The 13,348-nt window shown below is 49.7% G+C and overlaps 1 protein-coding gene and 1 long non-coding RNA gene across 2 annotated transcripts; one reads left to right on the forward strand and one right to left on the reverse strand.

The window, feature by feature from the left end:
* Positions 1–209: 209 nt before the first annotated feature.
* On the reverse strand, positions 210–6,864 carry LOC116652538. Its single transcript, XR_004305685.1, has 3 exons — positions 6,620–6,864; positions 5,230–5,379; positions 210–505 (listed from the first exon to the last, which is right to left on the reverse strand). It is a non-coding gene; the product is annotated as an uncharacterized LOC116652538 (long non-coding RNA).
* Positions 6,865–6,866: 2 nt separating this feature from the next.
* LOC107305886 (coiled-coil domain-containing protein 81-like) lies at positions 6,867–12,300 on the forward strand. Its single transcript, XM_015848528.2, has 11 exons — positions 6,867–7,073; positions 7,567–7,628; positions 8,160–8,313; positions 8,554–8,810; positions 9,159–9,229; positions 9,633–9,700; positions 9,823–9,934; positions 10,299–10,422; positions 10,676–10,822; positions 11,109–11,251; positions 11,427–12,300. Exons 1-11 carry the CDS (start codon positions 6,995–6,997, stop codon positions 11,554–11,556), a joined length of 1,347 nt encoding a protein of 448 aa, XP_015704014.1. The 5' UTR covers positions 6,867–6,994; the 3' UTR covers positions 11,557–12,300.
* The last annotated feature ends 1,048 nt before the right edge of the window (positions 12,301–13,348 follow it).

A 13,348-nucleotide genomic window follows, 5' to 3' on the forward strand; every position in this document is an offset into this window, starting at 1 on the left:
GTCCCCACTCTCTCAGGAACAACAGTAAAGCCATTAACAGGTTAATGGCCAAGGCAATACCAGTTCAGAACTTCTTGAATGTTTTTCCATTAATGTACAAACTTTCCCAAATCAAACTGGGTGGGAAAAAAAGAAAAAAAAGAAAAAAAAGAAAAAAGAAAAAGCAATGTTTGCACTGAGGCAACAAAAGCTGGGTTGGAATGTTCTTTTTCTAGCCTTCCTTTAATTGCGGTCTGACAAAGTTGGCACTTGTAAATCAACATTGCCTTCTGGACCAACAGCTGTTTCTCAGGCATTTAAAATAAGAGTAATTCCCATCAGTTGACTGAAAACAGAATAAAGACAGAGTTGGCTAAAAAGTAGCCTGCCATGAAAGTCTGTGCTCACTCCCTGTAGTCCTTTTGCTGCATGGACAATTCTACATCCTCTTGATCTAGAGATCAGCAAGGGGAGAAAGCATCCTTCTGCACAGCAGCTCCCTGCAGAAAAACCACATGGGTGTAACCTGCAAGCAGAACATAATGAGAATAACTTTGCTATGTGCTGGGGCCACGTCTAAGAGAGAATTTCACTGCTGCAAAGTAGGGCTCTAAAATCTGAACTGACTAAGCAAAGAAGAAACACATGGCAGCCAGGTCAAAACTGTTGTGCAGCTGGTTGAAACTAAACTATTGTTTTTGGTAGGGCTTTTTTTCCTTAGCCTTTTGCCTATGGAAAAAAAAATAAAATAAATGTGAAGTCATATGTAGAAAAACTACAAAAGCAGGACTCAGTGCTACTTATCAGCATCCTTGTTTGCATACTTAGCACTATAGCTTGGGATGATTTCTCTGGGGAGGGAAGCGGTTTTCATCCTCTGAGCTACTGGCCTATAAAATACTCATTACCATAGTTATATGGAAGTTTGTATCCAGCGCTAATGTTCAGTCAGCCAAGTTTGGCAAAACTGCAGCATTTCTGAAGGATGCCAACTCCAGTACTTTATATTTAAATGTTTTTATGTGGTATCATAGCAATCCCTGCTAGTAGTAACTCTGAGCATAGATCCAGTTTTTACATGTGCCTATATACATGTGTGCTTAGATATGCATGTTCTGTTTAGAAATTGGGGTGTGGAAGAGGCCATGTAAGCAGCTCCAGCATGACCAAAGACCTCCTCTAACATATCTATTACAGTGTGTGAAATCTTTACCACAATCTCTCTTGTGTTGCTTTGTGCTATTAGGAGTTTTAATAAACTGGGGGATATTACTGAATGAAGTCACACACCAGGGCTCTCTGCCCTGACAGGGGCCTGCAGGCTACCAGTGCTCATCCTAGTGAAGAGGGGTCTCTCTTGAGCCCAGGAGGACCTACCTTAGTAACTGGACTTGCTGGATCCTCCTTCAGTGCATCCAAGAGGTGAGAGCATCAGAAGCAACCCTGAGCAGAGCTAGTGGCACCGGAAGGCCTTGCACAACTTTTTCTCTGATCTGTCTGCTTTATTTTATTTTATTTTATTTTATTTTATTTTATTTTATTTTATTTTATTTTATTTTTCTGGACCTAAGAAAATACTGCTGCATTTTCGGTTTCATTTCAAAGCCCTTTGTTTTACCCAGATCTCTGAGCCTGCCATCTACTGTAGCAGAAGTGCTTAAGCCACCCCCAGTGTCTAAACCACAGAAGGAGAGGAAAGCAGTGGTCATCCTCCATAAAACTAGGTCACGCATTTTCACCCTTCCCTGCATGCCTGGGGGGCATCAGGTCTTAATTTATGAAGTTTTCATATGCACATAGTCAAAATTAATTTCACTAACACAATTCAACTGAAGGCAGTGGCACTGAACCACTCACTCTGGGCTGGACATTGACATTTGGGCCATTAGCCTGTGAAGCATCTTGCAGTCCTGAATGACTTTTGTACCCCAGTGATATGATGAGTGATATTTTTCTCCACAGACAGCCACAGCCCCAAATGATTCCCCAGACACACTGCATTTATTTTGTTGTGTTACCACAAACCTCAGGAGAGCCACTCCCGTGTTAAGCCCATGAAGCTGGGACATGATGAGGTAGCACTGCCCCTATAGATGTGCTTTGAGTTGCGAATTGTTTCTCCTATACTGAATTCTTGTCACCTTCTTTTGAAGTGCCCCCAGAATTCAATATACTGAAAATTTCCCTCTCAGTCTGGTATCTTTTCTTGAAGTAAATCTACACAATATTCTCAAATTGAACTATAAGCAGTGCCAAATACCGCCATGCACTGCAACTGGAGGAAACAAGCCCTTGGTGTTCAGTGGCTAGCAGATGACCATACTTGTTGGTTTGAGCGTATCGTTGCTGTTTGGGATCACATTTTCCTTCAGGTCTATGGGCAGATCTATGCAATTAGAGAAGTGACAGCTTTTACAAACATGACCAGAAATTTTCAACCTCTTACCATCTGGCAATATTATTTGCTGGCAAGAGGCAGGGAAGAATTTGGCAGAAAACAAATCCATCCGGTCTAACATAATTATTTCATTTGGGGTATATCTTAATCCTACCTTCCTGCTTTTTGCACTGCTTTGAAACACTTGTATATAACAATGGTTTTCTGCCAGTGTGTTCATAATTATCAGATCAAAGAGCACTATCTGCCCTTGGTTTTTCTGTGATATTACAGTGTGGAGAAAATAACGTCAAACAAAACAAGGAACATCCTGTAGCCTTGTTAGCTCTCTGGCAGGAGGTAAAGCAGAAGAAGGAGGGAGCAGCCCCAGGGCTGCATCTCTTTCCCTGCTGATGACTTGGGAAATCACGTTCCAGCTGGTCATGCAGGCTTCCTACGGCAGGTCACACATGCAAGCACCAGAGGAGCTAATACAGTATAATCCAAGATTAATAAGAGAAGGAAATCAGACAGCCCTTTCATGAAGGCCACTCCAAATGCTAGAAACGTGTCTCAGCTATTTCATCTCAGACTGAATTAAAAATATCCATCTTTCCAAAGTCAGTATCTGGAGGCAAAGGGGTACCCTGCTCCCTCAGGATTCAGTACTAATGTGGAATTGCTCTCTTCAGAGGAGAATGTCTTGCTGGAAATATACATATCCCTGCACATCTTGCTGCTGTGGCAGGGATGAAAGATTTGGTGCTCAAGTCCATTTGGTGACATCCCTTGCCCACTAAATCTTGTAGAGTCCAGCATGACTGAAAAGAGATGTGGAAGAATCAGAAGCAGCAGAACTGAAGTAAATGAAAACTCAGCCTGGTGGAAGGAAAACTCCAGCAGACCCCACTCAAGTGCCCACTGCCATAGCTCTTAGTTCTTGCTCCTGCCACAGTCCACCATCAGGCTGCTCTCATATGCCCAGAGAGGATACGCACTCCATGGAAAATGCAAGAAGAAGTGAAGGGATTTGGCAAAAATCTTTGATTATAAAGACTGCTAGGATATAATACAAAAACACTGGAATAAACAGGAATGAAATTGGCATCTCTGCTTCACAGAATGTGCCAACATTTTTAAGACTTGGCTGCCTGAACTTTAGCCCCGGTTGCTAACTTCCATATAACTATGGTAATGAGTTTTTTCAGGCCAATAATAATAGCTCATGGGAGAAAGAGGAGTATTTCCCCACACAGATAATCTTGATCTCCAGCACAGCACTGGCTGTGTTTTTGTAGGAATGTAGCAATATGTTAGCTTTCTAACCTCAAACTCAATGTATACATTGCTGCACAAGGTTTGTTTGCACATGTTTTTTTATAGCTTGCGTGCTTAATTATTTAATGATTTATGGCTGTCATTAAGTACTGCTGCTCTGCCTTTGAGAGGCTCCAGGAGAGAATGGAAGTGGCTTGGAAAGGCTCCATCTCTTTGCCTCATGAGCAACAGAAGGGTTCAGAGGCATGAACCTTGTTGCAGTCTGCCATGAGCTCCTATGGAGCCTGTTCTCCACCCAAGTGGGACAGACAAGCAAGGACACATAGAGCTGATCTAGCCTCTACTTCATTACTTCTGACTTAAATGCATATTTTCCCTATGGGACTTCCCTGTCCCCTGACTGGACTCCAGCACATTCCCAGAGCTGGAAATCAGCACAGTCTGGCAAGCTCCCTCTGTGGTTAGAAGAGTGTTAAGGTGGTTGTGAAAGGGGTATTGCAGAATGAAAGTTCCAGATTTCCACGTATTGGGAGGTTTAAGTCAATTATACTTTAAGCCTTTAAATGTTGACTTAATGTTCTGGAAAGTATCAGGCACCATTAACCTCCTTACATAACAGCAATTCATTTTACTGACGCTTTGAGGACATGGCAGCAATGCTCCTTTTCTGACGTGGTCGCTGATATCTCCCACCAAACTGTCCCACTGATTCCTACATAAACGATCACAGTGAGAGGGACAGGGAAATGTCTGTCCCTGAAATCTGCTCCCATGCACTGAAGGCACAGATGGGCCCCATGCAAGTTCGCTGCAGGGTCATCATCTCTCAGTGTGGGGTCTATGAGGAAGTGCTAGGTGCCAAGTCTCTTCAAAGAGAGGCAGTAAAGCATTTGGACTGTGATAACATGACATACTGGAACAATGGTACAAGGTCAGAGAGCCTGTTTGTGGAGAGATTGTTTTCTGCTTTGTTTTGGTTTGGTTTGTTTGTTTTCCTACTACGAAGTACAAAAATTATTGAAGTCTGGAAAGCGAAGTAGAGAGATCTCTTTCTACAGTTCCCTCCACAAAAACCCAATGACAGAGGGATTCCCAATTTCCACCAAACCCCCTTGCAGCAGCAAGTCAGTATTTGTGCTTACTGGTAGTGGGCAGGCCGGAAGCTTTAGAGCAGTAATTAAGAAAGCACATGTGTGTGAGAAGGCAGATTCTACAGAATATTCTGTGTCAAAAAGCCTCAGACTATATTTGTCCTCAGGCTCTGCTAAGGCACAGCAGCTTTCAGAAGCAACAGGGCATGCATGTAGTTTCAGAGGCCTTTTCCACATGGCCCATGTGAACAAAGGCTCTGCTCTCAAGGAGAAATGTGGGGGGAAAAAAAAAGGAAAAAAAAAAAAAAAAAAAAAGCCCTTGCAGCTTGCAGGTGAAAAGTTGGCAGTCCTGCAGTTCATATCCCCAGAGCTGTCAGCGAAAAACTGCCCATAAAACCTGTCCTGCTCTGCTGTACATGCATTCCTAATTTTCATCTTAATCCAGAGAGATCCAAACCGTACACCCATTAGTTTTTATAGTTTTATTAGTTTTATAGTTTTTACCTTTCCCAAGGGACCTTGGGTGTTATTCCGCACCAAGCTCCAAGGACTGTTAGCAGCCTGGGCAGGATCAAAGTTGTTGTTTGATAGCCAGATGTGTTGAGCAACAAATAACATATTTCAACAGCAGTAACACTGGGATGGCATCTGATGCTTTAAAAAAAAAAAAAAAAAAAGGGTTGCATCTTCAGTTTTCCTTGCTCGAATGACCTCAAATTTGGCCTCTGATCTACACTTGGAGAGCAACATTTTCAGGGAGTTCCACTACTATGATGAATTAATAGAGTATGTCTGCACTACACAATGCAATGTACCACAGAGCTCCTCAAACTGATGTTGGATGAACTGGCTCCCACACCAGAAACAGCACAGCTGCCCCTAGACAGACGACTTGCTTCCAGTATCCAAACTCATCTCCGTATGCACTGTGCCATTGACAAGAAGTCTTAACTGGAGCTTGCTTAGGACCAGCAAGGCTCAGTACTGCCCTGTACTGACATGTCTCCAGAATACAGACACCACTGTGAAAATGTACTTAACCCTCATTTTTAGCTTGACTTCCCAAGGAAGCTGGGCTTCTGTAATGATGGTGTTTATAACAAACTTTTTTCATTTTTTAAACCTGCTAGCTTCCTTTCTCATTAAATGGGATGAAGGTGGATGCAACATGAGCAATGGCACTGGGTGGCCCAGCTTCTCCAGTTGCTGCCACAGGCTGCTTGGTTTCTCTGACTCCTGTGTTGCAGCTGCCATGGGGTCCTGCACTCATGTACAAGCCTTGAACAAAACAAAATCTAGGTCTAGGGAAAAGAGGAATGCCAATGCTAGGGTTTAGTCTAGATGATTGATGAGTGTCCCTGCCACTTCTGCCAATTTGGGCAGAGATTTCTGTGCTGGGCTGTCTCAGGCAGACACTTCAGGCAAAACCCCAAAGAAATTCCTACTGGCCCTTTCTAACAACCTCCTAGAATCATAGAATCATAGGATCACCAAGGTTGGAAAAGACCTAAAAGATCATTCAGTCCAACCGTTCACCTATTACCAATAGCTCCCACTAAACCATGTCCCTCAACACAACATCCAGTCATTCCTTGAACACCCCCAGGGTCAGTGACTCCACCACCTCCCTGGGCAGTCCATTCCAGTGCCTGGCCACCCTTTCTGAGAAGTAATATTTCCTAATGTTCAGCCTGAATCTCCCTTGCTGCAGCTTCAAACCATTCCCCATAGTCCAGTCACTAATGACACAAGAGGCAGACCCCCAGCTCACCACAACCTCCTTTCAGGAAGTTATAGAAAGCAATAAGGTCTCCCTTGAGCCTTCTCCAGGCTGAACATTCCCAGCTCCTTCAGCCTCTCCTCATATGGCCCCATTGTGCTCCAGACCCCTCACCAGCTTGGTTGCCCAGCTCTGATCACATTCCAGGGCCTCCATGTCTTTCTGGCTGTGAGGGGCCCTCTCTGTGCTGGTGACCTCACAGAGCTCCAGGTGACACGGGCTGATGTCACAATGCGACGAGCTGCATCACAAGGGTAGCTTCCCTGGGGCAGTGGCAGTGCCGGCACTTCCCTGCAAGGGTTGGGTGCTGCTGCAGCACTGCTCAAGGGCTCTGTCCTTCTGTGGCCAGGAGTCAGGTCAGGGCAGCAAAGCTGCACTGCGCGAGCCTCACTGGTGCGTGGAGGAGCAGGGGCACCTTGCAGAGAATTGTTGGCTGAGGAGCCAAGGAGAAAATCCTTTGTTCTGAGCTGAGGGCTATCGGCAAGCAACATGGAAAGCTGCTGGACTGTGGCCGTCAGCTCAGAGCTGGCGTACACATTCCCAACACTCGTGGATCTCTCCGCCAAACGTAGGGCTTCCCGGACCCCTTCCCAAGGCATCGCATGGGGCTGTGAGCTGTGAAAAACCGCAGCTCCTGCTCTCTATAGTTGGCTGGACATGGCTGGGGGCTGCTGTTGGAGCCCCACCCTAGGGTCCCGCTAGGCTCTGGGGACCATGTGGCAGCCAGGTCCCAATGGTAGAATTGCACAAGAGCCCCCTGCTTCCTCTAGGCATGGTGACAGGGCAGTCCAAGGCCAGGTTTCTATGGGAGGTGGCGTTTCTGTCACTTCCAGCTCTGGGAGGAAAGACATCCCATGTCCCAGAGGCTTCCTATGTCCCCGATTTCCCTCAGGGCTCTGAATGAGGCTGAAATCAGAGCAAAGCCTAACAGAAAAGCCTTGGTGGTGTTTTTCCGGGGTGTTTGCGTGTGCCCGTATCGATTGTGGTCTGGGTGAGGAGCTTGCCAAGCGTTTGTGAAGTGGCTGCCCAGGTGACTGACATGGCTTTTCTTCCCTTTGCAGAGATTGTGGCAATCTGGGATGCTGTATCAGATTTCATCCTGGAAAAGATGAAGCTGAACAAGGTGGGCTGGCATTCTGGTGTCCCTCACCCTGTAGAAGGGTTCAGTCCTTCCCACAGTGTGGGCCCAGCAGACCAATCCCTCCCTGAGCACTGCAGCAGCACACGGAGCCCAAGTAGGGGCCCAGAGCAGCTTGTTGGCCAACTGGGAGGGAAACCCAAGGCCAGAGCTGCCCTGAGCAACTTTTTGGCACACACGGGGGCTTCACTCTGCCCTGTGGTCAGAACCGGGAGAGCAAATGGAGAAATGGGTTATTTTCTTTCTGGCCCTTGGGAACGGGTCCCAGGCTTAACCCCTGAGCTGTAAATTCCCGGGCTCTTCTCTAGCCAGGAGATGCTGGGAAATACTGAGCGGAGCTGATTGTATCACAGGGATCACAGAGTTTTCCAAGGCTTTCCAGAGATCTGCATCTCACCCCCCTACCCTTTGGGATCAGGAAGGGCGGAGAGCAGTGACCCCATGCTCTTGATGTTCATGGCTTTTTCTGCCCATAAAGTGCATGCTCGTCAGCCTTGCTGTTGTTTCCCCGTGCAGGGAGTCGTGGTTCCAGGACTCGGGATCTTTGCTGCGGTCCAAGAGGAGTTCCACAGCAAAGAACTGGCGGTTCCAGTTAGAAGACCCGTCTTCGAGTTGGACATTGGGGTGATATGGCTGAAGGAGCTCCAGTCCCCCAACGACATCATCCCTGGTGAGAAGGCAGCAGCCACCTTCCCCCTCCCTGACCGTATCCAGCCAGGTGTGCTCTCCCTGCTCTTTGGAAATGGCTGGGAGCAGCTGAGAATTGTCTGCAAAGCTCGGGGTGCAGCGTGAGTTCCTCCAACAGCCCGAGAGCTGTTTCTCTGAAGGACCTTTTCTCTGGGCTTTGGTGATGAATGTTGCATGGGAATGTGGCTTGCTGTGGCAGTGAGGATCTTCCTTCTCCTTGCAGATGATGTCAAGATTGAGCCGCTCAACTATCGGCAGCTCGGGGGCGCCATCGGCATCTCAATGCACAGGGTGAAGCGCTGCGTACAGGAGACCGTTCTCTTGTATTGGCACCTCCTGAAGAGCAAGGCTGACGTCTCCTTCTTCTTCAAAAACATTGGTGTCATGACATGCCGGGACAACTTCCTCTGCATGAGGTTTTTCCACAGCTGCATCGAAACGCTGGAGAGCAAATCCAGCATAATTGCAATGCTCCACAGTGTAAGTTGAGGAGGTTTCGAGGGTGCACCATCAGCTCACAAATGGCCAGCCTGGCTGTGGCAGGCCAGTCAAAGGCATTTCCCCATGCTTGCCCCCACGGCTTTCTCCACTGGGAAAGAGATTTCCTGGATCTCTGCCCCTGCAGAAAGCCTGGCAGTGCTCTTGCATGGCCCCAGTATTTTGCCATCCAGCTCCTTCAGAGCAGAACAAAGCTCTGATGTTCATGGAAGGGGCTTTGGCGTTGAGCAGCTTTCTCTCTTGGTATGGGAGCCAGGCTTGCTTCCTGTCAGCAAAAGCCATGACAAAATGGCCTTGGCAAGCCTCCAGCAGGTCTGTGTCCCTTTGCAGAGAACTTGGCCAAAACATTACGCTGACGTGGGGCCAGAGACCATCGCTGATGGGATCCACATGTTCCCGAGGTGAGTGCATTTCCTCTGCAGCACTTGGCCGGCCAGGAGACAGGCTTTCTTCCCAACTCCTCCTTTGGAACGTGCCGTGCTGGGTCTCCGTGCTCAGCAGCCAGTCGGGGAGAAATCCTGGCAAGTGTGGCTCCCGCTTCACTCCTGCTGCCTTTTGGCTGTTTGTGTCTTCTCCCGGAGTGATGGGGATTCATGGCCGCATTCCTGGTGCCCAACCTGTCCCAATTCCCATCAGAGAGAACGGACTGCACGTGGAGAGGAAATTGAGCTACGTGTGCTGGTCTGGCACGGCCAGGAAGGAAAAGGGTGCCAGGCTTTGCTCAACCCATAGATAAATACCACCGACCAGCTGCGGGGGGTAGCAGGCCATCTTTCTTCAAGGGCTGTCATTCTTTGTTTCCAGGTTTCAACTGACCGTGAAAATGAGCAGAGAAGAGGCTGCTGCTTATGGAGCGCGGAAGATGAGTAGAGGTGAGGGAACGGGTCCCAGCTGCAAGGAGACGGACGCTGTCCCATGCATGGTGACTGCATTGTGGTTCTCATGCTGTGCCCGTGGGGCTGCTCTGAAAAGATTCTTCCTTTTTTGGTTGTAGTGGGCCCTGGTGGCAGGCTGCTGCGGAGGCAGAAGTCAGTTCTCCCACCCATGCTGTTGTTCTTCGAGTCAGACTCAAGGCAGGAAGATGTGGCCAAGAAGCCTTCTGCCAGGTGAGAGCCTTGGGCGAAAAGAAGGAGACGTGTGCGCTCGTGGGGGAGCGGCCTCTCCTTTAAACATGCCAGCTTGGGGCACACAGAAAGGCTTCTGACACACGTGTGTCCCAGGGAGAGCCGTTCTCTCCAGGGATGGCAAGCGTGCAGCATGATTGCCAGAGGCAGGCACACCAGCTTCATGTCCCACCCTGGTCCCAGATCCCTGGGGGATCTGAACAGTGATCCCTGTTGATGGCAGAAGCTCTTCTCCCTTCTGGGGTCTCTCCACATTGCACCAGAGCCCATCTTTATGGCTGTGGGAGACTGGGGGGAGACCAAGGTGCCCTGGTCTCATGCAGACTCCTCTTGTGTCTGTTTGCAGCGTGCTCCCACCATGTGCAGGCAGCTCCCGCGGGACAAAGAAAGCAGGGCAGAAGGAAGCGTTGACTGCTGCCCAGACTCGCGATGCGCTCCCTGCGACTGACGACAATAAAAGAGTGCTGCAGGTACTGTGCTGCTTGAGACTGCACAAATGATAGAATCATAGAGCCATAGAACAGCTGGGCTTGGAAGGGACAGTTCAGATCAGCGAGTTGCAATCCCCTGCTGCAGGCAGGGACACCTGTCTCTAGACCGGGTAGCTGTAAGCCCGGCCTGGCCTGGAGTGCTTCCACTGGCAGAGGCGAGGAGCAGGGGCGTGGAGCTGAAGGAAGGCCCCAGGGGCTGAGGCTGATCCTGTATGCTGCCGTGTTTCTGCAGGAGCTCCGGGAAGCGTCTGCATCACGGAAAAAAGAAGACAGCACGAGGAGCATGAGGCCTGTGTACCGGAAGGAAATAGAGAAGGAACGGGCAAAAAGGGCGGCTTGCGATGTGTGGAGTGCTGAGAAGGACCAGCACACACAGCAGGTACCATCAGGGATCGACCCTGTTGACAGCAGCTGCCATCCTCTGGGCCAGGGTGCGAGCTCAGCAGGGCTCAGGGGCACCAACTGGCACGGCAGGGGCTGGCCTGCTCCTCCCTGGGAGGAGAGCGTGGCAGCAGCCCTGCACGGAGAAGGGCAGAGAGCAGCCGTGGTCTGGCAGGGTTGAATCTTCTGCCTGACAGGGCCTGCGTCAGGGCCCTTGACAGAGGGGCTCTGGCAAACAGCCCTGTGCTCCCAGCCGGTGTGCTGACACTGTCTCCTCTTTGCAGCGCTTTGCCAGGGTAAGCGTGCATGTTCCGCATCCTCCAGCCCAGCCCAAGGGACAACAAGTGAGGAGGAGGTGGAGGAAGGATGTGGAAGCTGTGCCAGGAGATAGATTGGGAGCATCGACCAAGCTGGTACTGCATGCTAAGTAAGTGTGTGCGGACTCTGTTGGCCGCCTGTGACAATGCTTTAGCTTGGGGACAGGCACAGCCCAGGCCAAAAACTGCTGGCGGGGTGCAATGCTGGGGACCCTGGGCAGCACGGGGGTGCGGGGCAGGACGAGGGGAGAGAGGCAGAGGGATGACTTTCTCCTCCTGTTGCAGCCTCCTTCCCCCACGAGCGGCTCAGGTGCTGCGAAAGTTGGAGCTGCACATCCACCAACAAGAGTCTTTTGCCAGCGCAGTGGAAAAAAACCGCAAGAAGCTGGAGCTGAAGCGGCAGCTCCCCTGGTAAGCTCCATAGGCAGCAGATCCTGAGAGTCGGGCTGGAGCCCGGCCTGCACTACTTCCCTGCACTCAGCCCCTAACGCTCTGTGCACTGTTCTTTTCACCTCCCCAGTGCTCGATGCTTGCGCCACTCCAAAGGGGAAGGTGCTGGCAACAGTGATGACCACAGTGGAGCTCCCGGCACGGGGGCTGGGAAGATGTCCAGCCTTCCACCTCTAAATGGAAAACCATAAAGCAAAGGCTCATAGAATGGCCTGGGTAGAAAAGGACCTTGCAGATCATCCAGTTTCAACCCCCCTGCTATGTGCAGGGTCACCACACCAGGCTGCCCAGAGCCACATCCAACCTGCCTTGAATGCCTCCAGCGCTGGGGCATCTACCACCTCTCGGTAGACTTTTCCAGCGTATCACCATCCTCCCTGTGAAGAACTAATATCTAACTAAATTCAACCCCCCTTTCACAGTTTAAGCCCAGTCCCCCTTGTCCTATCACTACACACCCACCCTCATTTACAGCCATTCCCTGTCCAGTTTATATCCTCCCTTCAAGAACTGGAAGGCCACAATGAGGTCTCCCCGGAGCCTTCTCCTTTCAAAAGTAAACAAGCCCCAGTTCCCTCCACCTTCCATCAAAGGAGAGGTGCTCCAGCCCGCCCATCATCTTAGTGGCCTCCTCTGTATTCCACCCAAGAGCTCTGCATCTTTCTTGTACTGGGGCCCTAGACCTGGACGCAGTAATCCCAATATAAATAAAGAGCATTGGCATTATTTCCAATCTATCAGTGTGCTGGTGTCGTGTCTGTCCCCATAACCTAACGTCAGGAAGCTGTGCTTTTAGAGAGAAACTGGGGCAGCAATGAGAGCTGTCCACAAGGCCCGGTAGGCCCACGCTCTCCAAGAGAGCATCTGAAAGGCCCTCCTGGAAGTGGATGCTCCTGGAAGAGATGCTTGGACACAAGTGAGATGAAGAGGTGATCCAGGACAGCCAGCATGGCTTCACCAAGAGCTGATCATGCCTGACCCATCTGGTGGCCTTCTACGAGGGGAGTGACGGCACTGGTGGTCCAAGGAGGGCCACCTGATGTCATCTGCCTGGACTTGTGCGATGCCTTTGGCACGGTCCCGCAGCATCTCCTTCTCTCTCAATTGGAGAGAGATGGATTTCAAGCATGGACTGTTCAGTGGATAGAGAACTGGCTGATGGTGGAAGCCAGAGTCTTGTTGTCAGTGACTCCACATCCAGGTAGAGGTCGGTCACCAGCGGTGTCCCCCACAGGTCCATCTGGGGAGCAGTGCTCTGTCATCTTTATCAACAACATGGGCTGTGGGACTGAGAGCAACCTCAGCAAGTTTGCTGATGATGCTTAGCTGAATGATGCAGTAAAGACAGTAGGAGGAAAGCTCCATCCAGAAGGACCTGGGTGGGTTTGGAAAGTGAGCCCACAAGAAGCCAGTGAGGTTCAGTAAGCCAAGTGCAAGATGTTGCACTTGACCCAGAGCAAGCCTAGATATGAAACATAAAATCCTACAATCAAGGAACAGTAGAATTGTCGAATCATAGAATCATAGAATCGTGGAATCATAGAATGGGCTGTGTTGAAAAGGACCTTGAAAAGGTCTCATTTCAAACTCCCTGATATGTGCAGGGTCACCAACCACCAGGCCAGGCTGCCCTGAGCCACATCCAGCCTGGCCTTGAAAGCATCCAGGGATGGGGCATCTACAAGCACCTTGGGCAACCTTTACCAGTGATTTCTGTCATGGATGTTTCCATCCCATTTGATAAAGAGCCAGTGCTT

The sequence above is a fragment of the Coturnix japonica genome, chromosome Z (genome assembly GCF_001577835.2).
Source record: "Coturnix japonica isolate 7356 chromosome Z, Coturnix japonica 2.1, whole genome shotgun sequence".
Classification (NCBI taxonomy): Eukaryota; Metazoa; Chordata; class Aves; order Galliformes; family Phasianidae; genus Coturnix; species Coturnix japonica.

What these genes read in the sequence shown, in the direction of transcription:
- LOC107305886 (XM_015848528.2), top strand. Translation starts at nt 6,995, where the DNA reads ATGGAAAGCTGCTGGACTGTGGCCGTCAGCTCAGAGCTGGCGTACACA. An exon ending in AAAAGATGAAGCTGAACAAG is followed by an intron (nt 7,629 to 8,159) that starts GTGGGCTGGCAT and finishes TTCCCCGTGCAG; the next exon opens with GGAGTCGTGGTTCCAGGACT. An exon ending in AGCGCGGAAGATGAGTAGAG is followed by an intron (nt 9,701 to 9,822) that starts GTGAGGGAACGG and finishes TTTTGGTTGTAG; the next exon opens with TGGGCCCTGGTGGCAGGCTG.